Here is a 24,655-nt window from a genome sequence, read left to right on the forward strand (position 1 = left end):
TGAGCACTGTGAGCAGCAGACAAGAGGGGAGCATTCTGCGATGCCTGTGAGTGACTAGAGCCTCAAGTCCTATGTAGCCACAGACCCTTTCAAAAAAGGAACATTACCCTGGTGGTGGTGCTCCTGGGGCAGGAGGAGGATGGGTTTTATTTTAACAAGCCCTGCACAATTCTTGGGGGGCTCCCACAGCAAGAGCCAATGATGAGGGGGAGGGTTGCTGGGCACCTCCACTCACCCAAGAGTAGTCCCTCACCTATGGGGGGGAAGGGGGAGATGAGGTTAGAGGACACCTTGACCCCCAGTCAGCCCTTCGTGGGGCTGGGGTGGTTCCCCAGGCCCTGGTTCTTGTATGCCCCCATCTTGTAACAAGATGTCCTTGGTATGCCTGCTGTAGATCTGGAGCCTGAATCAGCGAGTTTCTACACTAGGCACTTGCCAAAAGTTGACACCACTCAAGGACTCTCACAGGCCCAAGCTGACCTCTGGGAGGTGAAGAATTCCGGCTGGCAGCTTGCCCAGAATCCAACCCCAGGTTTCTGTCTGAGGAAGGCTAAAAAAAACCCCAAAACCCCAACCACCTTTGGGCAGTCCCATGGCATGGGGAGGGGGGGAATTCCTTCCAAAGCTGTGACTAGCACAGCCCACAGCAGCCTAGCTAAGGGAAGGTGGCAAAGTATCTGTGAGCCCAGGACTCCAAATCCCGTGAGACCTCAAGCCTGGGGTGGCTGGAAATCTCACAGGACCTGGCCTGTCGTTTTTTGCTCTCTCCCATCCTAAAACCTTTGCTGTGCTCAGAGCCCTGAAAGGTTAAATGAAGCCTTGTTCTTAAGAGACCGAACATACACCATTGGCAAGTGCTTGTTTTTCACCTAGGCAGCACTGGATTAACATGGCCTACAGTTTAAGGCTTATCTTCGGGTAGGTGCAGGTGAACGATACTTGCTGCAGTGCCCATTGTATGGGGTGGTGGAAGATTTCGCACAGTACGTTCTGCATGGCCCTGTTCGGAGGGAATGTTTGATTCTACTGCAGCTCTGCCCATGGGGTATGTAATAGCTGTCCAGAGGACCAGCAGTGTTCCCCCAGGGGTGAACAGACCCACCCTTTCCATCCCCTCCTGCAAGCAGGGGCACCAAGGCAGCATTTTGTTGTAGTAATGACTTTATTTCCAAATTCACGTTTACAGCAACGATCCGTGTAAACCAGTTGTTAAAACACACACACTACACTAGGGACAGTCACAAACAGGAAGCTAAGCTAGGATGATCATACAGAGATTAAGCCCTCCTACCCCATCCCCCTGCAAAATTCAAAAGGGAATCACAGGATTGCAAATACTAGAATTGTCCTTTTGCCACTTCAAATGCCTGTAGCGAGCATTTTTTGGAGTTCATAGAATATCAGGGTTGGAAGGGACTTCAGGAGGTAATCTAGACCAACCTCCTGCTCAAAGCAGGACCAATCCCCAATTTTTGCCCCAGATCCCTAAATGACCCCCTCAAGGATTGAAGTGACAACCCTGGATTTAGCAGGCCAATGCTCAAACCACTGAGCTATCCCTCCCCCCAATTCAGAAATACAGTTCTATAGTACCAGTTTGAACCCTTTTCAGACCAAGATGGGTGTTGTAGCAAAGGAACAGAACATCAGTGTACCATCCTTTAGCAGTAAATCTCAGGTCTTGGCTTAAGGCCCAGGTAGATGATGTCTATAAAATGACCACATTCTATGGGCTGGGGGTCAGGCTTGGGCTCTTGGAGAATGGAGGGTTAGGGTGGGAACTGGGCCTAGCTACTTTGCTGGAAGATAAGTGTCTGGGTGCTGCAACGAAGGGCTGGGACCCATCTGGAGAGGGTAGAGTGCTGACAGCATAGCAGGGGGCTGGAAAGGGCAGGGAGAGAAGCTCTAGACACAGCAATGACTGCAGATTCGAGGACTGACTTTGGGAAGTTGAAACAGCCGGGAAGGGGGTTGAGGCTGCAGATCTCTGTAAGCTTCCAACAACTGACATTCAGGCTGGGGTTCTAAGGGTTAATAAAACTAAAACCCCCCATTCCTGAACTCCAGCTATCTACATTATAAAATAACTGGGTGCTGACTGTGCCAAAGCCAAGCACCTCTGGCCGGGCCAGGCCGCAAGGGTGTTGGGAAGTGGCAGGGGCCTGCAGCAAGCCCTGACTTAGCCAATTTCCACTGAGTACAGTGTGGCCTAAGGAGAGTTTTAGATTAACAGCACTGCAGGTGCCCAGTCTGAAGCAGAAGAGGGTTAAAATGGGTGAACTGATTTGTTCACTGGGTCTCCCAGTTGCTCATTTACATAGGACAGAAATATCCTAGGGTTCCTATCATCCCACAATGATACAAAGATAATCACAGAGTCCATTTAAGTGGAACTATTGACAGCGAATGCATTCAGCTGGCATTAGACAACCAATGCTGTGGCTCCACTGAGTGCAAATAGTGAATGTGGAGATCCCAGTGGAAATAAGTGTTGGCCAATAGGCTGACTTGCTTGCCCTCAACACCCCAGCTAGCATCTCCCTTTCCAAGCTGAGCCAGTCCTTCAGGCAACCTTCCCCAGACTCCTCTTGGTTCCTGAAGGGCTGATCAGAATGAGCAACAGAGACAGCTGGCTGTACTGGCAGCCTAGAGAAATCATACCATTGCTCAGGGCCAGAAACTCCAGGCTCGAATTTGTGCCACCCACCACACCAGCTGAACTGATTCACAGCTTGTAGAATATCAGGGTTGGAAGGGACCTCAGGACATCATCTAGTCCAACCCCCTGCTCAAAGCAGGACCAGTCCCCAATGTTTGCCCCAGATCCCTAAATGGCCCCCTCAAGGATTGAACTCACAACCATGGGTTTAGCAGGCCAATCCTCAAACCGCTGAGCTATCCCTCCGCCCTTGAACATCTAAAACTGAAATTCAGCTCAGTCAATGTAATTATAAGAAGGAAAACAGTGTGGTGACATCCTTTACCCAGCCAGGTACCTGACACTGAGCTGCCTTAGGAGTAGCTCATTTCCTCGGGGGGGTTAGTCCATACACCAGAGCCAACAGCTGCACCAGGGCTCAGACTCCTCCTCCCTCAGTTGTTTTGGTACAAGAGCAGCAGGCTGCTCCATATCTGGCCATTACCTCTGGCGAGACTGATGCTAGTAGCGGGCGGGATGAGCTCTGATGCTAAACTCAGGGCTGCCTCTGCTCATCATACAGGAGATAAGGTTGCAACAAACCAGGCAAACAAGCACCACTACTGGACTACGAGCTAGGAAGCAATAGCCCTGTGCCTCTAAAACAGAGCAGCCTATTGCAAACGTGGCCCCTGAGCAAAGCCAGACTTGCTGGCCCCCTGCCATTCGTGCTGGGCTGACTCGCACTGGCAAAGGGCTGCTGGATGCAGGTCTACACCGTAAAACAGCAGGCCCGTGAAAGGGTCCGGCCGTTTGAAATCCTGCCACCGAGCACGGCAGTGGCCCGAGCCAGGTACCTTGCTGGGTACGCCCAGGCTGTATCAGTGGGGGAACGGGGCGGGGGTAGCCCCCGCCGATTTCCCGAACACTGACATCTCCTCCTCAGAAACAGCTTCGCCTCCACCACAGGTGGCCCCGCCCTTGAGGAAGGAAAGCTAGCTCGGAAGCAGATCGAAGCCTCTTCGGTCTGGCAAAGGCTGCCAGGCGGGACTGCATGCGCAGCAGGGCAAGGGATGGCAAGCATCAGCCAAGGCCAGTGACCTCCCTCTTCGTCCGAATAGGTTGCCATAGCAACTAAAGCAGCGAGAGAGGGATAGTTTCTTGTTTTAACCTTAATTTGCACTCAGGGTTGCATAAACGAGCGGCTAAAACAAAGGGCTCGAATGGTGCAAACCCGAAGCACCTCTGGACTTCCGGGCTCCCCCAGCAGCTCAGCTCTTTTTATTTTGAAGGGCAGCTTTCCTTTAAGGCTCTTCTCCACAGCTCACCTACTTTCCCATGATTTACACTTGAAAGCCCCAGGAAGCCACCCAACTTCCGGGCATTTTCTTTTCCACTTACAATTCCGAAATCAGCCTCTCTCCAGGGAACACACCGCCCCCAGACTAACGCGCTAGTTCCTGGCACGCCCTTTAATCCTGAGCTCGCCTTCAGGCAGCCCCATCCTGCCAGGTGTGCGTGTGGCCCTCTCACTACACAGCCCCCAAGCCCGGTGCCTGGACATGGTACAGCAACTCCTCCCTTAAAGTCGACCTGCTTAACGTTGTTATGTCACCGATCGATGGGGGAACATGCTCATTTACAGTTGTGCAGCCCCCTGCTTGCAGGAAGAGCAGCCTGATGGGGGCTTGGAACCGGGGTGGACCCTCAGCTCCCCACTTCCCTGTGCAGCAGCCCTGGGCTATCAACTGCCGGCAGTTCAGCTCTCCCTCCCCCAACGCCCGTGTGCTGCGCCTGCCCTTTGCCTGGGAGCTGCTCTCCAGAGCCTCCTGCTTGCTGGGGGCAGGAGGGGCTAATGTCAGAGCATACCCCTGCTCCTGCAACCCGCTTACCCCATCTCCGTACAGCGGGGGAGACGCTCAGGACAGAGGGAGCTTCCTGGCAGCAGCTGCTGCCATCTCAGCTTGCTGATTAACTTAACAAGGCAGTGTACTTAAGAGTGGGGCAGGTACCTGAAGGGGCAATGCGCATCTCTCTCTCACACACACACACACACACACACAGGGTGTGTCTCTCCCCTCCCTCCATTCCTGCTGCCTTGCAGAGTGTGAGGCTCCATTAACAACCAGTTAACCCTTGAGGGCTCAGCCAAGTGCTAGTTCATCATTTAGCAGTAAGGCATTCCCTGGGAAATATCCCACCACCTCAACCAAGCTTCACAATCATCATCATAAATTGTTTAAAACTTACACACACAGTCTTTTGTCCCCCTATTTACATTAATTCTTATGGGAAAATTGGATTCGCTTAACATCATTTCGCTTTAAGTTGCATTTTTCAGGAACATAACTACAAGGTGAAGTGAGGAGTTACTGTATCACAGACACCCCACCCCCATGTCTAGCAGTGAGTGTCTCACTCCCTGGCCTCTGACCTCCCGAAGAGCTGCACTCACACCGGGGGGCCATGAGGGGTCTGGTAAGCTCACAAAGACCCCAGAGAAGCTGAGGTTGTTAATGGGGGAGCCACAGGATGTGACTAACACACCACTTCCAAACATTAAAGTGTCTTCTGCCTTACGCAGCCAATGGGCCGCCCCGGGGAGTCAGCTTTAATGGTCTTTGATCACAGCCCCCACAGTCACTGGCACAGAAGTGAGCCTTGCTCCCAGCCTCAAGCCGGACATTACACAGGGTGGGAACTAGCAGCTCGAGCTTCAGAAGACGGAACAGAGCTGCCCTCTGCTTCTCCCACCAGCGGGTCACTGGGTAACGGAGGAAATGGTGCTCCTGTGAAATCAAAGGCTTTACTGGTTTGAGCCCTGGGCTCCCCAAATTCTAATCCCAGCTCAATGACTGACGCTTTGGGCAAATCACTCCTCCAGCCTGCCTCCTTTTCCCCATCTGCAAAGGAGGGCAGTACAGGGGTGTCAGGGACTGGAAGTGCTTACGAGAGAGATCACTGGGAGGCTGAGCCACAAAATACCAAGTGCTCAGTGGGTGTAACAGGAGGGGATCCGCTCTGCCTCCTTTTTAAAGTTGGAAGTCCATTAAAATGCTGCTGGGATCTATAGCACTCAAGGGTTCAAATGTGATCCAGAGAAAAGTGATCACCAGGCCTGCAGCACTCCCATCGCCACGACAGCACTTGGCTTTGGGAAAGGTTTTCCTGGGCAGTGGCTATGAAGCCAAGGGCAGCCTCATCACCTGGGGCATCTAATGAAGACTGGAAAAAGTCTCAGAGGACATGTACAGCCCAGTCCTGCACAGGATGAAGGGTTGGGCTCAGTGACCCAATTATCTAGCAGGACAATTTCACCAGCTAAGCAGTGCAACCACCTTCTGCGATGAACTTCCAGAGTCTTCTCTGTCCTTTGCTGGCCAAATTCCCAGAAAACATACACAGCTCATAGGGCCAGAACCCTCCAGCTTCTGGAAATACATTTCCCATCATGAGCTGCTACCGGGTCAGTGCTGACTGCATTTGTCTCTGGCCTTAGCCAGATTTCCTCTCACTCTTTTCTGATTAAACGAACAGCAGCGAGAGTCGCTTTGGCTGAATTCTAGCTCAGTACTGAGCACACGGGGCAGTTCAAAACCTACCTACTGAATTTTACAACACATGCTTTTTACAGAACAATCATCACCCTGGTGATTTCCAAGCATATACAGACAAGTCCCACTATACAACACTAGGGTATGCCAAAGAAAAAATCCAAGACTCATCTACTCAACAGCTCCAGCATAAATGCACCACTCCGACAAAACTAGGGCGGGAGGGATACACGTCAAGAGCATCCCTTTGCTAAATGAAGTGATAATCCCTAGTGTCATCATTACCACCGCATGGAGCCAGCTTTTGGAGCTTAAAAGAGGCAGGGGCCACCTGGGGGTGTAAGGGAGGGATTTATGGGCAGGCAGTCGGGTTTAAGAAGAGGGAAGCCCAATTTCTATCTTCAGGCACATCTTATCTCCTGGACAAAGTTTTTCTTCCAAAAATTGCGAGGTGAAAGAGTGATGCTCTTTCCATCTGTCCGCGGCTTTGTCACCCTCTATCCACTGCTCTGACCAAAGAAACGTGCCTTCGCTCTAGTAATTGTTATGCTAACAAGATGGAGAATTCAAATCCCACAGCTCTTAGCTGTCCCAGATGTGTCTAACTCAAGAGACTCCCTTTTCTACTGGAAGATAGCACAGAACATGAAAGTCCTCTATTAATTCAGCTCAGGGCAAGAGAACTTTCACTCTGCAACGGCCTCACGGCTAGGGCAGCTTCTCAGAAACTGACACACAAGTTGAGAAATCTGTGTGGCCAGCCTCACAGAATTCAAGCCCACAATCAATCACTCAGACACAGACAAGCATGGCTGTAGCCTCGTACCATGGGAGGAACAGAAAGCCTACAGGTATGGAGGGAGGGAAACAAATTCCAGCCATCCCCCCTGTCCTCACAATATTCCTTAGGAATTCAGATGGGTCAGCATAGCCCCAGCACTCTGCTCGTTCTTGCAACAGGTCCCCCAACCCACTCTCCCAGTGTTTAAGGCATATTGTTGCCTTGCAGAGGGACCGTGCTCCGGGGTTACCTGCACTCCAGACCACACAGTGCACAGGACACACGCTGGCAGGAGTGGGAGCGGGACAGGAGGAAGAGGGCGGTGAACTGGATAGATGCCCAAGGCCATAAAATTGAGCAGGGTAAGAACCCTCAGCCCAGGAGAAGAGTAGTGGTGGGAGCAGGCCCTGCCCTAGAGGCCTGGGTTGAAGGCTGAAATCCTTTTGTAAGAGGAACAGCCTGGGAGAAGAGTCACCAGTTGTTGTCATTAATATGAGTTAAAAGGAGGAGCCCTAAAACCACACGTTAGTGAAACCAGAGAGCAGGCGAGATCCTTGCCTAGACAAAGGAACCAGCTCTGAGAACAGCGAGTTTGCCGTGGCTAACAGAACTACGCCCTTCAGGGCGTGGCATTCGCACCACGTGTAGGGAAGCTGTGGGCTCCCAGGACTTGAAAGTCAGTTTTGCTGGGTGTAAGGAATAAGGCTGGTGCCCTTTAATTAGAGGAGAGACAGTCGGAGCGTCGGCCCCAGCCTGTGACCAGGAATCCAAGTAGCTTCGGGGCCAAATTCCAGGGGAGAAAAAGGGTGTTTCTGTCACATCCCTCCCCAAGAAGTCCCTGGGGAAGGTGGGTGGCCTCCCATACTGTCTCTGGGTTTCTACATAGTATTAACTAGTCTGAGATTTTCATCAGAGAGGCAAGTGGGTGAGGTAACAGCTTTTACTAGACCAGCTTCTGGCGGTGGGAGAGACATTTTCCAGCTACACCGAGCTCTTCCTCAGGTCCGGGAAAGGTGCTCGCAGTTACTCAGCTGTAACACCAAGTACCCTTCCCAGAGCGGAGGGAAGAGTTCTGTGTAGCTCGAAAGCTTGTCTCTCTCACCAACCAGAGCTGGTCCAGTAAAAGCTTTTACCTCACCCACCTTGGTCTCTCTCATATCCTGGGACCGACACTGCCACAACAACACTGCAAACACGAGATTTCCATTGTCATGACTCCATTTCCATGGTGAGGGCTGTGCCTCATGCTCCCCAGCAGGGGGCGGTTGCCCCCAGGAAATTGCTGGGACAATGAAGCATGTTTGAAGCAAACCAGTGGCCTGGGGGTGGGTGGGGGTGCTGGAAAGCAACCAGGGATGTTGTTAGAGGCGGGGAGGTGCCGGGCTCACTGTATCTTGGGGGGCTGGGGATCAGTCTGGCTGAAATGACGCTGGGGGAAACAGGCTTGTACCTTGAAGTTAAATTTAAGCAGCACCACCCTCTCCAGAAACCAAACTCCCTTTGTGTGGGTGTGATCAGGTTCCTTTATACTGGGCTAAGATCGCCTGGGGAAGGCGAGGGTTTATATCTAATGCTGTTACTGATTTTGAAGTCCTGGAGCCAGAGCTGAATGGACAGTAAAAGTAGGTTAAATCATTACCCATCTGGGGGGCAGGGGGAGGGGGCAGTAGTTGTAAAAGGAACAGAGGAAGAAGGCCAGATTGATTTCTCTTCTCTTCTCTCCGCCCGCGGCCAGGCGATCACAAGCCCTGCTTGGCCAGGGAAGCAGACACTTCGTCAGCTAGTGTGGCCAGCTGGGGGGAGTCCACCATGTTGATACTGCCGGTGGAGGAGACGTTGCTAAGGCGACGGGGGGAGGCATCTCCGGAGACGGTGGGGGACTTGTAGACGATTTCGGCTCCGTGGTCAGTCTTGGCTTTGGCATTCTCGCGGAAGGTCAGCTTGTGAGACTCGATCTGCACAAAGAAGAGGCACAAGGTGAGCCCCGACATGTGGGGGAGCAGTTCAGTCAAGCCCACGCGAGAGGCTCTGGCTGGCTTTTAAAAACGGTGAACGGGGAGTTAGTGCTCCGTCCCCACGGGCCATCCCAGGGGGTGCAGCGGGTGACTGGAGGACCGAGCACACCTTCTGTTCCATTTGCAGCCCTGTGACAGAGAGCAGGGTGAAGCCTGGAGGAACCATTTGCCCGTAACAGACCAAGGCCCTCAGGCAGGTGGGCCGCTAGAGGCAAAGGGAGGTGCCTGCAGGAAAACCAGGGCAGAACCTGGGCCTCAGTGAGCATGCTATGGCCTCACTTCAATGGAGCAGTGACTTTCTCAAACCCTGGCCTAGCAGGGCAAGGAGCAGAGTCCCCTATGCCCAATGCTGAGGAGGGGACTAGAGACAACTGATTGGCAGTACAGGGGCTAATGCTTTTGGCTTTTCATCATTGCAGACCTGCTCTCATTCACTGCGTTCAGCTGACAGCAAAGTGAGCTGGGGGGGGGGGGGCACCTGACCCCAAGTGCCCCTTTGGGAGCTTTGTCTTGGGGCTAGCAGCAGGGGCTGCTGCAGATTAAGGTGAATAGGCAAAACTCAAAGGGGGAGGAAGGACCAGAACATCACGGGGTGCTGCCGTCAGCCCTACGGCACATTGGCTGCAGTTTGGCGGGTGGACCCGGGGGAGGGATAGCTCAGTGATCTGAGTATTAGCCTGCTAAACCCAGGGTTGAGAGTTCAAATCCTTGAGGAGGCCATTTAGGGATCTGGGTCACCCTGTAACTACTTTGAGCAGGGGGTTGGACTAGATGACCTCCTGAGGTCCCTTCCAACCCTGATCTTCTAGGAGTCTCGGACTAGCAGGGGGCCGCGACACAGTGGCAGAGCTGTGCAGGGGAAGCTGTAAAAAGAACCTCCCCCGCAGTGTTCAGTTACTTTCGCTGGTTATTACATTACCGTCACCATCCCTCACACACGAGCCAGCCGAGCGTGCCGATACTGAGCCTTTACAGGGCTCCTGCACCACGGCCAAGGCCTGCGCAATAGCCAAACCCCCCTCTCTTGTGGATGCATAAGCTCTAAGGTGGACGCTGATGAGTGGCTACTTACTGGCATCACCATCTGGCTGCAAGTCTGGGAGCGGGCTCTCCTCGGGGATGGGGGGCTCAGCGAGCAATGACTGAGGCCCTGCACTTTGGGGGACACCATTTTGTGCACCGCGCTCATCATCCTTGCCCTTCTCTCTCTACAGGTGGAGAAATCAGTGGGGCGCAAAAGGGCGTCAGCAACAAAATTAACTGAATTAAAACCTACATCAAAGAAATGGGAAGAGGGGGGCGAGGAAAGGAACAGGTCTGCAAAATGCATCCAAGGAGAGGGGGAAATTTCACTGAGCCCATAGAGAGAGAAAGAGGACGACAGGGCCAGGAGGTTTGGAGCTAGGTGGGAAAAGGAAATCCCATTTGCTATGAGAAAGGAGATGCCCAGAGACACGATCCAAAGCAGATTCATAGGGAGAAATGCAATCGGAGCCACAGCTGTAACAGCAGCACTGAGGCCCGGTCTGCGCTGCAAAGTTTTGCCACACCGGAACGTAGCTGTCAAGAATCAGGATCCCGAACCCAACCTATGGTCCTAAAACATCCTGCAGTCTCTAAGGGGAGGTCTACTCTGCTACCAGGGAAGTGACTGCTCGCACACCAGGCTAGCTTGATTCTAGCTAGCTCAGCTAAAGGTAACAGTGAAGATGGGCCCACAAGCCGAGGACGTATCCAGGAGTCGAGCTAGCATTTGGGTATTCCTCCCCGTGCTGCAATCATACCGTGCACACATCCAGTGTAGAGACACCCACGCTCACCAAACAAAAGTAGACTATTTGGGGGAGCATGTTGGCTGTCTGGATACGTGTCACCCCGTAACTTCGGCAAGTAACTCCTGTGGGGAGGACCTCAGGGACGGAAGCAGCTCCATTGTCCAAATACCCGTTTTCCCACCTCTGTTGGTCAAGTACATATTAAAACACAGTTGATGTTCCCACCCTCTCCTAGCCTAACAGACCCTAAGGGGAGAAACCGTCACATGAAGCAGTGGGCTCCCAAACTGCTCCAGCCGAGGCCCATACCGGCAGTTGGCCAGGGCCATGCCCAATTTGTCTAAAATGGAACCAACTGCAGCTGTCCCTTGAACGGAGATGCAGCCTAAAAAGCTACAGGTCCTGCTCGATCCTAGCCCAAGCAGCTCCTCCCTGGATTAAGAGGGCATATTGGGATTTGGCAGACAGCAGCTCTATGTTAAAGGGCGAGAATGGCCCCTGGACATGAGAGGGACTCTCTAGGCTACACCGGGCCTGTACAGCACGTTACCCTCTTTGGTCTTTTGGGGGTGCATCTAACTCTTCAAACAAAGAAAATAAATTCCTGCAGCATTGAGTCTCCGAGCTCAGCTCAAACTCACTCAGGCTTGTGCTACGGGGCTAAAAACAGCAGTGTCGACATTCCCGCTCAGGCTGGAGCCTGGGCTCCGGAACCTAGCAAGGGGGAAGGGTCTCAGAGCCCGGACTCCAGCCCGAGCGGGAATATCTCCATTGCGATTTTGAGCCCTGCAGTGTGAGCCCAAGTCGGCTGACCCGAGCTCGGAGACTCACTGCCGTGGCTTGTTTTTTGCAGTGTAGATGTACCCAAAGTTATATTTATGCATCCAGAAGGTGTGAATTTCAGTATCATGATCACATGACTGAATGAGACCTGTGGCTAAATTACAATACCGTGATACACAACGACATGGGATTAGAGAAGCTGTGTTATTGTGTTGTTAATCTGCAGCTTCTGAATATCGCATGTCCAAGTAAAGCCCCACTCCAAAGGGCAAAAGCTTCTAACTATGGCTCAGTGATTGTACCAGGAGATAAAAAGAAATGAAAAGATGCTCAAGCTGAACAAGGAAGAGAGCAGCACAGGACAGCTCAGTGTGTAATGGCAGTGAGAGAAGGATAAGGAAGCCACGTAATTCCTCAGTCAGAGAAGCTAGTGCTGGAAGAGGCTGGCAGCTAGAAAGCTTTTCAAGACATTTACAAAATGCATCCAAAAACCAAGTGCTGGAACACAGAGCTGAACAGAACCTTTCCATCTCGTTAAGTTTTAGATAAAAATGTTGAACAATCAGCAAGACAACAATAACCTTCACTCCTACTGCAGAGAAATTGAATACTTTGCCCCACTGTCCCCAAATTTGACTAATGAATCCACATATCACCCCCCTACCCCAGCATCCTTGCATGATTCCTGCCTAATTCATCCACCCAGTGGTGCTGTATTCAGTGTCTCATTTCAGATGCTGGTGCCATTCACTTTGCTGTGAGAATGTTTCAAGCACTATCATCCAAGTCTTCAGCCGTAGGCTGTGTTTAAAAACAGGACTTTAATTTTTACGTAATAAACAAACAGCAAATTATGAAGTATCTTCAATGTATATTTGTTTTAATGAACAATTTACTGCAGGTCTAAAGAAAAAATGCCATTTGTTATTGCTGGCTATTCATGAGGTTTGATCATTATTCGACTGATTAAATCTCACTGTTTGCTATGCAGCCACATGGGAGTGTGCGCACACCAACGCATCACCCCTCGTGGGGACCCGGTTAATGCACAGCAGGGCATTCAGCACTAAGAAAATCAACACAGACAGCCCAAGCAACTTCTCAATTCATGTCTAAACCATGAAGATACCGGCTATACAAATACCGTATTTGCAGTAGTCACACAATGCGCTAACAGCAAAAGTATTTTTTTACACTTAACACATTTTACAGAGTTTGTTGGCAGTATCACACGCCGATTCAGCAGAGCACTATGCACGTGCTTAACTTTAGGCAGGAGTCGTCGTCTCAATACCTTTGACAGAACTAGTGCGTGCTTAAAGAGAAGACTGTACATACGCACGCTGCCTAGTCAAGGGTTTAACTGTTCAAACCACATCAACGTCCCCCAAACGAATGACTAAGCCCATCCCAAGTGTTAAATATTTATTCTTACCAGAGTTCCCTGTGTTCTTTTAATTTAGTTTTAAATTATTAAATATGCGCGCGCGCACACCACACCCCCCCGACTTTCAGATGTCAAATACTGCGGCAGCCTTACTGCCCAGCTGTTCAGCCTGTGCTGGGAGACTGAAGTTTGAGGCCAGAAGAGAATATCTTCTCTCTGAAATGTCAACCAACTTGCTCTTTTCTAATTAAAGTCAAGTCTTTAATAGAGTGCTTTCCTGAAATGCCAGCTTCAAAATCCAACAGTCTGCTTCATACTTTGCAGCTGAGGCTGAAAAAAAACCAAGTAAGATGCAAACCCAACTATAAGCTGTAACATCTTACAATGGGAAAGCCCAGGGTGTATGCCCATTCGATTACACTGACATTTAGGGAACAACAGAAAAACTAGGAAATCAAATAAAAAGAAATCACTTGATCATATTGTTTTGTTTTGACAAACACCCGGCAGGGATGGTCTAGAATGATAATACTTAGCCCTGCCATGAGTGCAGGGGACCGGACCAGATGATCGCTCGAGGTCCCTTCCAGTCCTACGATTCTATATTCATGTAATATATAATTAAAATAACTTGTTCATATTCATGTCTTGTTTATATTAAAATGCCTATTGGCTAAAGAACTGTAAATACACACACAACCCACTCCACCCCACCCTGGTAGGAAAGGCCCCTAACAGCTCAAAATGCCCCAAATACTTAGATGTGTATTAGTCTACAAACATGGACTGAGCACAGAGTGTGCGTGTAATGTGTAGCTCGTTATCACAGACCCCAATAGTATGGGTAGGCATGGGACTTTTAAAAACACGCAGGAGAATAACGTCTATTGAGAGGAAATTTCAGCCACACATGTTGGGCCGAGTCGGACTGTAGCTTGCAAGTTAACACTCACACTTGCATTAAAGCCGCACACCTCTCATGGTTTTCTCCCGATCGCCCCCAAAAGCAAGTGATTGGTCAATTTCTGCTAGGCTGTGAACATCTCGCTGGGGCCCTGGTATTTAGCTGCACAGCGCTAGAGTGATCAGCTGTGTCCCACTTTCCTCTGCAAGGCTGCGTTGCCCTGAGCGCGGCAGGCAGCTCTGCCGACACGCGCCGTTGCCAGGTCACCGGCATGAAAGCAAACCCGTTACTCAGCAGCACGAATGAGTCAGACGGATGGATCAGGCCCCGACACAGAGCAGCATTTAAGCACATGCTTCAGCCCTGCTGACTTTCAAGTTACGCCTGTGCTTGTATCGGAGCCTGAAACTTCCCGGGGGCGACAATTTACACCTTGGACAAGCAGCCTCCAAGCAGACAGCAGCACAGGGTCGCTCAGATGTGACTGATTTCAGCTGCACGGCAGCCCTCTCCCCCCCAGATGCTGTGGTGGCTTCAAGAACAGGGAAGGCTGGATAATCGGGGGAGCTGCGGCAGAGAACACACCCGGCATTCAGAGAAGAGGACGCTTATATGAAACAGGAATTGGATAAACCCGGTTGTAGCTGCTGTGTCCAGACATTGATCTGTGCTTGCCCTCATACTCTCTCCGACACGTACACAGAGCGCATGCCCACCTGAGAGGGGGCAGCAGGGACGCTCGGTACAGTACAGCTTTTTACCTTTTTATTCCCTCCTCCAGGGACATGGCTGATGTTATCTAACGACCCAATTTTCGATTGCACCTTCTCTTTGAAGTCCAGTTTCTCCGATTTCACCTCCACCTGGCCACCACCTGGACGAGAAAGCAGAGTGGGGCTAGGTGCTGCCAGAGAATGAAACCCAGGTTTCTGGAGTCAAGCATCTATAGTGCACGCTGTCTAATAGCTGTCACATCTGGGCACCAAGATATGTTGATGGATGGGGAATGATCAGAATAACGATTGTTAAACGGTGCCCCTTAAGTGTTCCGAGCCCCACCAGCCATTCTAAGTCTCTCTTCCTCGGCTAGGGTGACCAGAAGTCCTGTTTTTATAGGGACAGTCCAGATATTTGGGGTTTTGTCTTAGGGCACCTATTACCCACATCCCATACCAATTTTTCACACTTGCTGTCTGATCCCTGTATTGTCAGCCCAGCCCCACCTCTCTGCTCTTTATCGCTCTCACTTGGCACGGTATGTCTAAAATGTAGGTTACAAAGAAAACACTGGAAATCTCAGGCACTACGAAGTCAGACAATACCTGGTTTATGATGAATGTTGCCCAAGGAACCACATTTGGATGTCACATGGCTCAGGTCTACAGGCTTGTAAACAATTTGCACCTGTTCATATCAAAAAGAAAAAGGGAAAGGTCACCCCATTTTTAGCATCACCAAGGATAAAGAAGGCACTGAATACACTGGGACCTGATTTGGATTTGAGACAAAATGTAGTTAACCCCCGAAAGATTAATACACTAGCAATTACAGAAGAACTTGCCACCAGAAACTGTGAAATCATTAAAGCGCATGTGTAGCGGCCAATCTAAAATCAACATGTCAGCATGCACAAGGTTATCATCCGTTCTCCAAGGGGGGGAAGCAAAGGCAGTTTAAAGTGCTTAAGTGAGAGAAAAAAGTGGAATGTTTAATTAAGTTTCATATTCAGATCATCCAAAAAAAGATATACTAAAGAGAAATGTAAAAAAAATAAATACCTTTTCTGAAGTAAAACTTAAAGTTTATGTCCACAAAAACTGAAAGAACAGAAATGATCAATGTGTGTAGAATAAGTGACTGAAACATGTGTTTCTGAAAAATGTTGTAATGGAATTACACGAGTCGCAAAGCGATAATACACAAAACCACATTATACAGTATTACTTACAATGCATTTAAATTTTTTAGCATGTCTGAATGTGTACATCTCATCATTTCATTTAAATGGTGCCATTTAAACCAGCAAGTTCAAAGATTTCTCATCACATGACACTGAGCGCCTGGAATTTTTTTTGTGGGTAACAGCCTTTGGAAACATTTAAACTGGTTAAACAAGACACAAGTTTTGCAATACACACAACAGGGACAGTTAAAGTAAATCTGGGTTCGTAGCTGTAAGAAAGAACATACTGAACAATCTGATGACAGATCATATTCTAGAAAGTCCTGGGAGACCCAGGCATGCCAGGGTTACATACATATGAACAAACAACACACACACACCCTAGTGACATCATGAGCAGAAAACAGAAGGGAAAACGTCCCCATATCCCTCAGAGTTACTTCAAAAGCCAAATATCTGATGGTAATACCATAGTGATAACAAGCCTTCCTTTATTTTAATGCGGTTCTTGCATGTAGATACCAGAGCGCACAGTCTACATGCAAAGGAGAGTAAAACTGGAGAAAGAGAATCCTAGGGTTTGGCGTCACAGAGGAGAGAGCTGGGAATGGAGAAAGACACAGGGAAATGGCTCTTGTAATCGACACAAGAGGCCAGAAAAGAATGACTCAAAGAACCTCAGCAGCACACATGGCCGGCAGCTGCTCTCTGTATCCGCAACTCCCTCACACATCCCAAGAAGTCTTCAGCACCTTTCATTTAAATTAAGTAGGCACCAATAAAAGAATACAAGCTTGAATCAAGCATAGTTGAGCTCTCGCGCCTACAGCGCCTTCCATCTTCAAAGGCGTTTACAAATAATAAACAGAAATTCTCTGCCCTTCTCCCAACCCTTTTACAGACATCAATCAACTAACCCTCACAATCCTCCTAGAGGCAGAGAAAAGGCAACCCTATTTCAGAGAGGAGGATACAGAGGCACAAAGCAAGTTGCCTGAGGGGATCCATGCCAGAGCCCAGATTAGACCTCAGGAGTTCCTGGCTCCCACTGCAATGCTCAGACCACCCCTCACCTAATGCACCTCCCTGGGGGAGAAGAAAAAGGTCACACTGGATTATCAGATGAGACCCTAGAGTGGCGGTGCCCAACGCTTACAAAAAGATGAACGTTGCTATACCAACAGCTCATTTCCCATTAACTAACGGAGTTCTGAGTGGCAAGAAAGATGAATTCACTTGCCCATATTAGAGTGAATCAGTGTCAAGAGCACAGACTGCTGGCCTCTCACAAAGTACACACAGCAGCACCATGTATCCCGGGCAAAAATCAGAGGGGGCGGGGGGGGAAGGGCCCTATGCGGAGAAAGCACAACCCCCATCCCTTTTTCTCCAAAGTTGGCAGGAAATTTGCTTCAAGGAAGCCAACGACTTCTGATGAGCCAGTTCTTCCGGTCGCTAAATAAACGTGTAACATCAATATCTGACACTATGGTTGCACTGCCTGCTTATTTTCAAACGCTGAAAGGACAGGCCCTTCTGCCAGCCCAGCCCCTGGGGGAGGGAGGGGAATCACAGAGAGGAGAAAACAAAAGGAAGTCAATTGGTGTGAAAAGGTCTGAGGCTGCTGATAAGTATAAGTAGGGTCCTACCAAATTCACAGTCATGAAAAACGCATCACGAACTGTGAAATCTGGCCTCCCCCCGTGAAATCTAGTTATTTGTGTGCTTTTAACCCTGTACTATACAGATTTCATAATATTTACAGACAATAGTGCCCAAAGCACGGCTCACAGAGCCATATAACTCATCACACAGGCAGCCTGACTCCAACTGCCGTGTGAGGACACAGCTGATCACCTACAGATTTAACGGCTAGTGAACTCACTCAACACGCAGTTTTTGTTCCTCTTTCCTGGACCATACGAGTACAGGTAAAATTTTTGGGCTGGGCGTGTATTTGTAAACTGTATATACAGTGGAGTGGCATCTTACGCGGGGGTTAGGTTCTAAAGTCAGCACGTAAGGCGGAAATCGCAAGTAGTCAAAAAGAGAGAGAGATGGAAGAACGAAAGAATAAAAAAGGGAGAAAGACGACGTCAACGTCGTTCCGTGCAAACCGGAGTGCCGCAGGGTGGCGAGGAGCATTGTCTACGATCAGCAACACTTTAAGCCAAGTCCTTTCTCTTGGAGGTACCGCTTGACCTCCGGAATGAAACACTTGTGGAACCAATCCAGAAAGAATGCTGCCGTCACCGAAGCCTTTTTATTTGATTGCCAGAACACACACAGGAGATTTTTGTTCTTGCCTTTTAGGGCACGGGGATTTGCAGCCTTGCAGAGCAAGCCCGGCTTTATTGAATGCCCAGCCGCATTGCCACAAAACAACACAGTCACACGGACTTTAGCTGCTTTGGAGCCAGGGCTTGTCTTTCTGATTTCGAAGCGTAAGTGCAGTTAGGCGTTTTTTTCCAGAAGAGCCCAGTCTCGTCAGCATTAAAAACTGGTTCCAGAAGATAGCCCTTTGCTTCTAGGATTTTCTTTAATTGCTCGGGGTAGGCTTTTGCTGCCTCTTCATTGGAAGATGCAGCTTCACCAGTAGTCTGCACGTTTTTGAGGTTGAAGTGGTTCCTAAAACTGTTAAGCCAACCTTGGGTGGCTTTGAATTCCTTCTCATCAGAAGGCTGTCCCTCTTCGGCGGGAGGTCTGAACAGCGCGTAGAGGCTAAGAGCCTTTCCTCGCAATGTGTTGCCATCGACAGGCACACGTTTATGGTTCATGTCTTCCAGCCATAAGTTTAATGCCTTTTCAGTCTTCACTAAAAAGACTTATCACATACCTGGCTCGTCACCTTAGCAGTTATTGGAGCATTTGATGCCACAACTTGACAAATTTCTCTCTCTCGAATCTTGATAGCATGGATGCTTGATTCGTTGCGGCCATATTTACGTGCCACACTGGAGACACATACCGTCTCTCAATAAGTCCAACACAGCCAGTTTTTCCTCCAGTGTTGGAACAGATCGCTGTTTCTTCGGCTGAGCACCAGATGAAGTAGTTGGCTGGCGTTTAGGGGCCATGTTGTACAAAAAATATGTATCTTTAAATACTAAAAATCACACTCAGTGCGGCGAGATGCTCACCCGATCAGCGGGCAGCGATCGATCCAGCAGGGGGTCGATTTATCGCTTCTAGTCTAGACGTGATAAATCGACCCCCGAGCGCTCTCCCGTCAACTCCTGTACAGTACTCCACCGCCGTGAGTTATTGTTATGGTTCCTTATTTTCTGCCGAGCGCGTATAGTTGAATTCGCGTAAGTTAAATGCGCGTATGATGCGACTCCACTGTAACTCTTAGGGGGCCCCTACCACGCTGCAGCGTCACTATATGGGTGTCATTAACAAAAAGAAAAGGAGGACTTGTGGCACCTTAGAGACCTGCTAGTCCTCCTTTTCTTTTTTGGATACAGACTAACATGGCTGCTACTCTGAAACCTGTCACTAACAAGTAGATGCACGATCGTTAAAAGGACCATGGCACCCATATATCATCCTCTGCCTGAGTTTGAACGTAGCTCTCAGGCAGTGACTGGGTCTTTCACGTTTTATATGGTGTTGCAATTGTAGATGGCACTTTACAGAACTAGGGGACCTCAGTTTGCCTGCACTTCCTAAACTACCCGTCCATAGCAAAGACGGGCACACAGAGAGTATTAGTATCTGCCTCTTACACTCAGTGATTCCATTCTGCAGACAATAAGGCAGAATTATACTTCCAGATAGCTAGAAACCTCTGGATTAACAGGAGATTTTCTTATGGAACACCGTTTCTTCTTGAAGGATTTTCAATTAAATCTGTTCATGCGATGCATGTAACAGACTCGGCAGAGTTTATCTAACCAGGCCTTCCGTGTTAATGGGTTAATTTACTGGGCATCACCAATAGCTATCCGAACGCGCGGCCGCTGAAGATAGCGTTGGAGGTTTAGTGTACAAAATCACGCCACTATTAATAAGTTCTGTTATCGTGCGTGAAAGTGTGAAAATACTCACACTGCCTCCTCCTGGGCTGTGTTTGATATTATCCTTTGAGCCACACTTGGATTGAACGTTGCTAAGATCCAGCTTCTTATTCATTATCTGCACCTTCGACAGCCAGAAAAGAGCATGAGTAACACCACCATCATCCAGAGATCAACTCTGTGTTAAACAACGCAAATGGCAGAGCACCACCCAGTACAGAGAACAGTGCCAATGGGCTGGTTCGATGCTGCTTTGTCTGCTCAAGATACTGGTTCTACAGAGGCCAGCAGAGGTGAGCAGCGCCTGGTTAGAGCTCAGATACAACTGCTTGTCTCCAGCATAGGTAGCCCCAGTTTACAAGCTAGAAAAACATGCAAAAACCCCAGCTGTCCACGTTTCCTCCAGCACATTCAGAGGGAAACATGCCAAGCAATGAGGGGGTCGGAAAGTGCTCTGGAATTCCAAGTGAGGAAAATGAAACTTCTGCTGGCTCTGCATAAATTCCCCAGCTCTAATCTGGTGGGGTTAGAGGAGAGATGGGCCTGAAGCAACCCCCGAGCCGCCCCGCTCCAAACCCCGCCAGATTGGGGGAGCTGCAGCATAGTAGACTCGCTTTCCCTCAGAGCTGCGTGACTGAGAATGGAAGGGGCAGACACAGCCAGCTAAGAGCACAAACCAGAAATATGGAACACGGTCAGACCCCACACATGGGTTCAGAGGGATTCAAACATCTGAGACGGAAAGAGCTATAGAGGAATGGAGACCAAAGTCTTTGCACTTTATAAAGTCTTAAATTCTAGACAGAATGGCCAGAATAGCTCCGTTACAAACGAAGCTGAAGGATTTGCCTCTTTGACTCTGTATTTCAGATCTACAGCTATACACTGTTTCTAAATACACACATACACAAACTATAAATCGACAGGTGACTTACATGCGGTTATGCTCAGAGGGCCTGGCCTGCCACTAGCTGAGGCCTATCGACAGACAGATTTCGTGCCAGTATAATCATTTTAATTTGGAATGTGAATTCTTACCGCTATGGTTATACCAGTACAGCCCCCGATGTAGACAGAGTTATACTGGGATAAAGGCACCTTATACCACCACGGTTTATTCCCCTCCCCATAAGAAGGTCAAACTAGGTGATCTAATGGTGTTTTCTGGCTTTGAAATCTAGGAATCGAAAAGCACCTTTATACCAGTGTAACTGCATCCACACTAGAGGAGGAGTTCTGCTTTAACCATGCCAGTACGACTTTGCATGCAGACAAGCCCAAAGTTTACTTTATGAGAAAGCTAGTGTTTAGCAACATAACCATGCGAAGAGCAGAAGAAATCCCCACTTCACTAACTCCACTGCCTGGGCGAGAGTTACAAATCAACACAAATGCAGGTGGACTGCATTATCTGTTCCTTGGCCACACAGCAGATGCACACTTCAGCAAAGCTTCTGGCCTGCTGTAGCCAGTTATTGCTGCTACCATTAAGGCTGTGTCCCAGAGCTCCTTTCTCCATTTCATTTTTAAAGGGCTGATGATGGGTATGTAGAAAGTGGGGGCTGATGAAGTCTCCTATGGGAATTTTTTTTTAGCCTTAGCATGATTAGTCATTCTGGAAACAAATCAGTTTGGATGGGTTTTTAAAACAACAGCATGTCATTAAGTGCACATGCACAGACAGTCCAACGAACACACAACACGTCACACACAGCCAATTCAATTAGATGTTGCTGTCTCTCCCTTTACATTCGTTTTTCCTTAACCTTCTGCTGTCTACCTTTCCTCCAAGTGCACTGGGCTGTTGTTATCCATTAACATTCCATTGAAATCAAGGGATGAAGGAAAATACCTGGAACATTTAGCAGTCATTCAACACCTTTTCCACTTCTGACTCCCAGCCCTGGGCTCCATCCACTAGATTACACTGCCTTTCAAAAGCTCAAACTTCTTCAATTTGTTCCTAACACTGTAGCTACGTTTATCCTACTAAGGATATCATAAAAGCCAAGTATACTTAATAGCAGTCAGATCCCAAAAGGACCACCACTCATTTCCCCCATACATAGCAGAAACTATCTTGAAGTTCAGCTGTTCTTATTCTTACTGTAAAAAAGGGAAACAGAAGTTTACTCATTAGGATGATGGTGGAGGGTTAGATAACTGACTTCAAAGAGGAAATGGCTTATTAAAACAAGCATAGAGTTTAATAAATTGACTTTTCACTTTTGAAACCACTGGACTATTGCAATTTTGAAGTCCGCCGGTTCCAGTTTATTGCGTGTCCTAATGCAGATGGTTGGAAAGCAGCTTGTACAGTTGGAAGAACGGGGAATGTCTACAGAACGGCGCACCAGCTCTGCTCTGAGTACTCTGCATTGGTATCAATGGTATTGTCAAGGAGGACTGCAATTCTAGCTGGCATGACAAACCAGCACTGACTCCAAAAGCCACTTAATTCATTGTAATAAAAAAGTAGAACTTAACTATTTAATTGATAATCACCAGCTACAACAAAGAATGCTTCCTTTAAAAAAATACTACCTAAAATACTGCCAAAAGCCACTCAGGTGACATACCAATGTCATATCTAAATGCCGATGTCACACATTTGCCCAGTCACTCGGCAAAACTCCTATACAGTCACACAAAATGGTTCCCAAGCAGCCGCTGAGGACAGTACGTGAGGTAGATAGTGCTCCATCCTTCAGAGAAATGCAAACGCTTGCCATTGGACCTACCGACCGTTAGACACAGAGCAAGTCTGGTTTTGGCCAGCAGTGCCCTCCGGTGTGCATTCACCCCTCGGAAGTGGGGAGAAGGGATTCTTGACTACCCTACGTTGATGAGATGTACAGTGGTGTCTAGTCCCTCAATCATCTGCCCAGGATGGGTCAGGACCCCAGTCCAACAGCCTGAGAGCCATGCGAAGAAATCTAAGTAGCCGGGAGGTAGGCGGCCTGGAATTCTAGTGAAACCAAGACCCCTCAGAAGATGACAAACTCCTTTGCTGACTGGTTCCTAAAGATGATTCTATCTCCAGGTCAACGATTGTTTTTTGTTTTCAACAGGTTATTTAAAAGAACCATTTTTAGTTTGATTGGCAGCCCAGTCTTAATACAGCATTTCCCCCAACACACCTACACAGCACCCATCATTGTGGGGTTCCCCTTCAAAACTGGAGACAGTTCAGTCTATAAAAGGGGCCATGCAGCCGGGAAGGCTCATCATCTTTGTTTTAATTACTTGTATTTCCATCAACTCCTTCGCTCGGACATTTATGTTCACACCCCCTCCCACTGCTCCCCTTCAGTGTTCCATCGTCAGCTGTTTTACCCCTCCAGACACAAGTCTGAGCTCTGCCCTCTGATGCACACCCAGCTGCCACTGAGGTTGGTGGAAGCACGGTGCAGAGGCTGAAGGTAGAGTTTGGCCATGGGGTTGGAGGCTTATGTGTCACGCGGGAGGTTGGCGTGATGGTGGAAGGGGATACTGAGAATACAGTCTGGAGAGACCTCAAGAGAACCTCTAGCTCGGGGTGGCCAACCTGTGACTCCGGAGCCACATGCGGCTCTCCAGAAGTTAATACGTGGCTCCCTGTATAGGCACCGACTCGGGGGCTGGAGCTACAGGTGCCAATTTTCCAAAGTGCCAGGGGGTGCTCACCGCTCAACCCCTGGCTCTGCCACAGGCCCTGCCGCCACTGCACCTCTTCCCGCCCCCTCCCCTGAGCCTGCCGTGCCCTCGCTCCTTTCCCCCACGAGCCTTCTGCACACCACAAAACAGCTGATCGGGATATGTTTTAAAATCAGCTATTGCCCATTACTCGATAGCATCTTAGCTTCCCCTGGTCCCTAAAGGAAAGTACAGCAGAGCCTTCAGAATGAGAAAGATAGTAGGAAACTATTTTCATGCACACTACTGGAGGGAAAGTCACGTAAGACTTGATTCCGAGCTTGTGAGCAGGTTCCCTTCCCAGATCAGATGATAACCTGGGTGCTCCAGGGACAAACTGCTTAAATCGATATATTGAGTGCAGAAAGTGTCTAAAGGTACAGCTACCCAGCCCGCGGGAGGGAGCCTCCAAGCCTGGCTACTAGGGCTCACGCTAGTGCTCTAAGGTGTGTAGACAGCGCTTTGAGGCTGCAGCTTGGACCGGAGCCCAGGCTCTGCAGCCCAGGCCCCTCCCTTGACTCACTAAGCCAGACAAGCAATTTCAGCATAACCACCCAATTCCCTTTATGAGATTCTAAACCAGATACTGGCTGGAATTTAGGCAAGCTACTGTCATCCACAGCTGCTGCTTCAACGTGAGAGGCTGCAAGCTGCTCTTCTATTATAAATCAAGAGAGAGCTCTCCACTGTAAGCCAAAACTCCATGCAATATCTGCCCGATATCCACGTGGAAAGCAGATTTAGGATTTACCTTTCCACCTCCTGGCTGGTGCTTCAGGTTTTCAGTGGAACCAATCTTGGACCTGACATTTTTCAGATCAGGCATGGGGGCGGTAGAAGTCTGCAGGCGGCTCTTGGCAGAAGCAGGGGATTTCGGTGGTGTGCGAACCACTGCCACCTTCTTGGGCTCCCTGTTCGGGGGAGTTGGCAGGGAGGGCGTGCGGGAACGGCTGCCAGGGGTCCCAGGTGAGCCAGGGCTGCTGTAACCACTTCTGTCTCCAGACTTCGCTGGTTCACCTGCAATTCGCAGACACACATGTAACTGCAGGATGGAGGTACAGGTTGCTTAGTAAAGTGCTACCAACATTTATTGAATTGATCAATCGGCTCCAAGAACGCCCACCTGCTATTCGACATGTGGGAGCAGGGGGGAGAACAAAACTTTTTGTTGACTTGCTCCATGCAACAGGAGTGGAACAGTGCTGAGTACCTGCATTTCTT

At 49.2% G+C, this 24,655-nt stretch overlaps 1 protein-coding gene across 33 annotated transcripts in view; it reads right to left on the bottom strand.

Moving 5' to 3' along the window:
- Nucleotides 1-1,143: 1,143 nt before the first annotated feature.
- The window catches only part of MAPT (microtubule associated protein tau), a 100,983-nt gene continuing 77,471 nt past the window's right edge, over nt 1,144-24,655 (bottom strand). For 17 of the 33 annotated variants that reach the window (XM_043536809.1, XM_043536803.1, XM_043536800.1 and 14 more), the window contains 5 exons: nt 24,186-24,451; nt 19,791-19,883; nt 15,160-15,241; nt 14,599-14,711; nt 1,144-8,928 (listed from right to left, as the gene is read on the bottom strand). In XM_043536809.1, coding sequence (XP_043392744.1) covers nt 8,713-8,928; nt 14,599-14,711; nt 15,160-15,241; nt 19,791-19,883; nt 24,186-24,451 — 770 coding nt within the window. In that variant the 3' untranslated portion in view covers nt 1,144-8,712. Of the gene's footprint in view, nt 8,929-10,060; nt 10,197-14,598; nt 14,712-15,159; nt 15,242-15,615; nt 15,655-15,676; nt 16,827-19,790; nt 19,884-24,185; nt 24,452-24,655 lie in introns of those variants that run through there. The other 16 variants (XM_043536812.1, XM_043536811.1, XM_043536807.1 and 13 more) reach the window with 6 other exon arrangements.

The sequence above is a fragment of the Chelonia mydas genome, chromosome 27 (genome assembly GCF_015237465.2).
Source record: "Chelonia mydas isolate rCheMyd1 chromosome 27, rCheMyd1.pri.v2, whole genome shotgun sequence".
NCBI classification, from domain to species: domain Eukaryota; kingdom Metazoa; phylum Chordata; order Testudines; family Cheloniidae; genus Chelonia; species Chelonia mydas.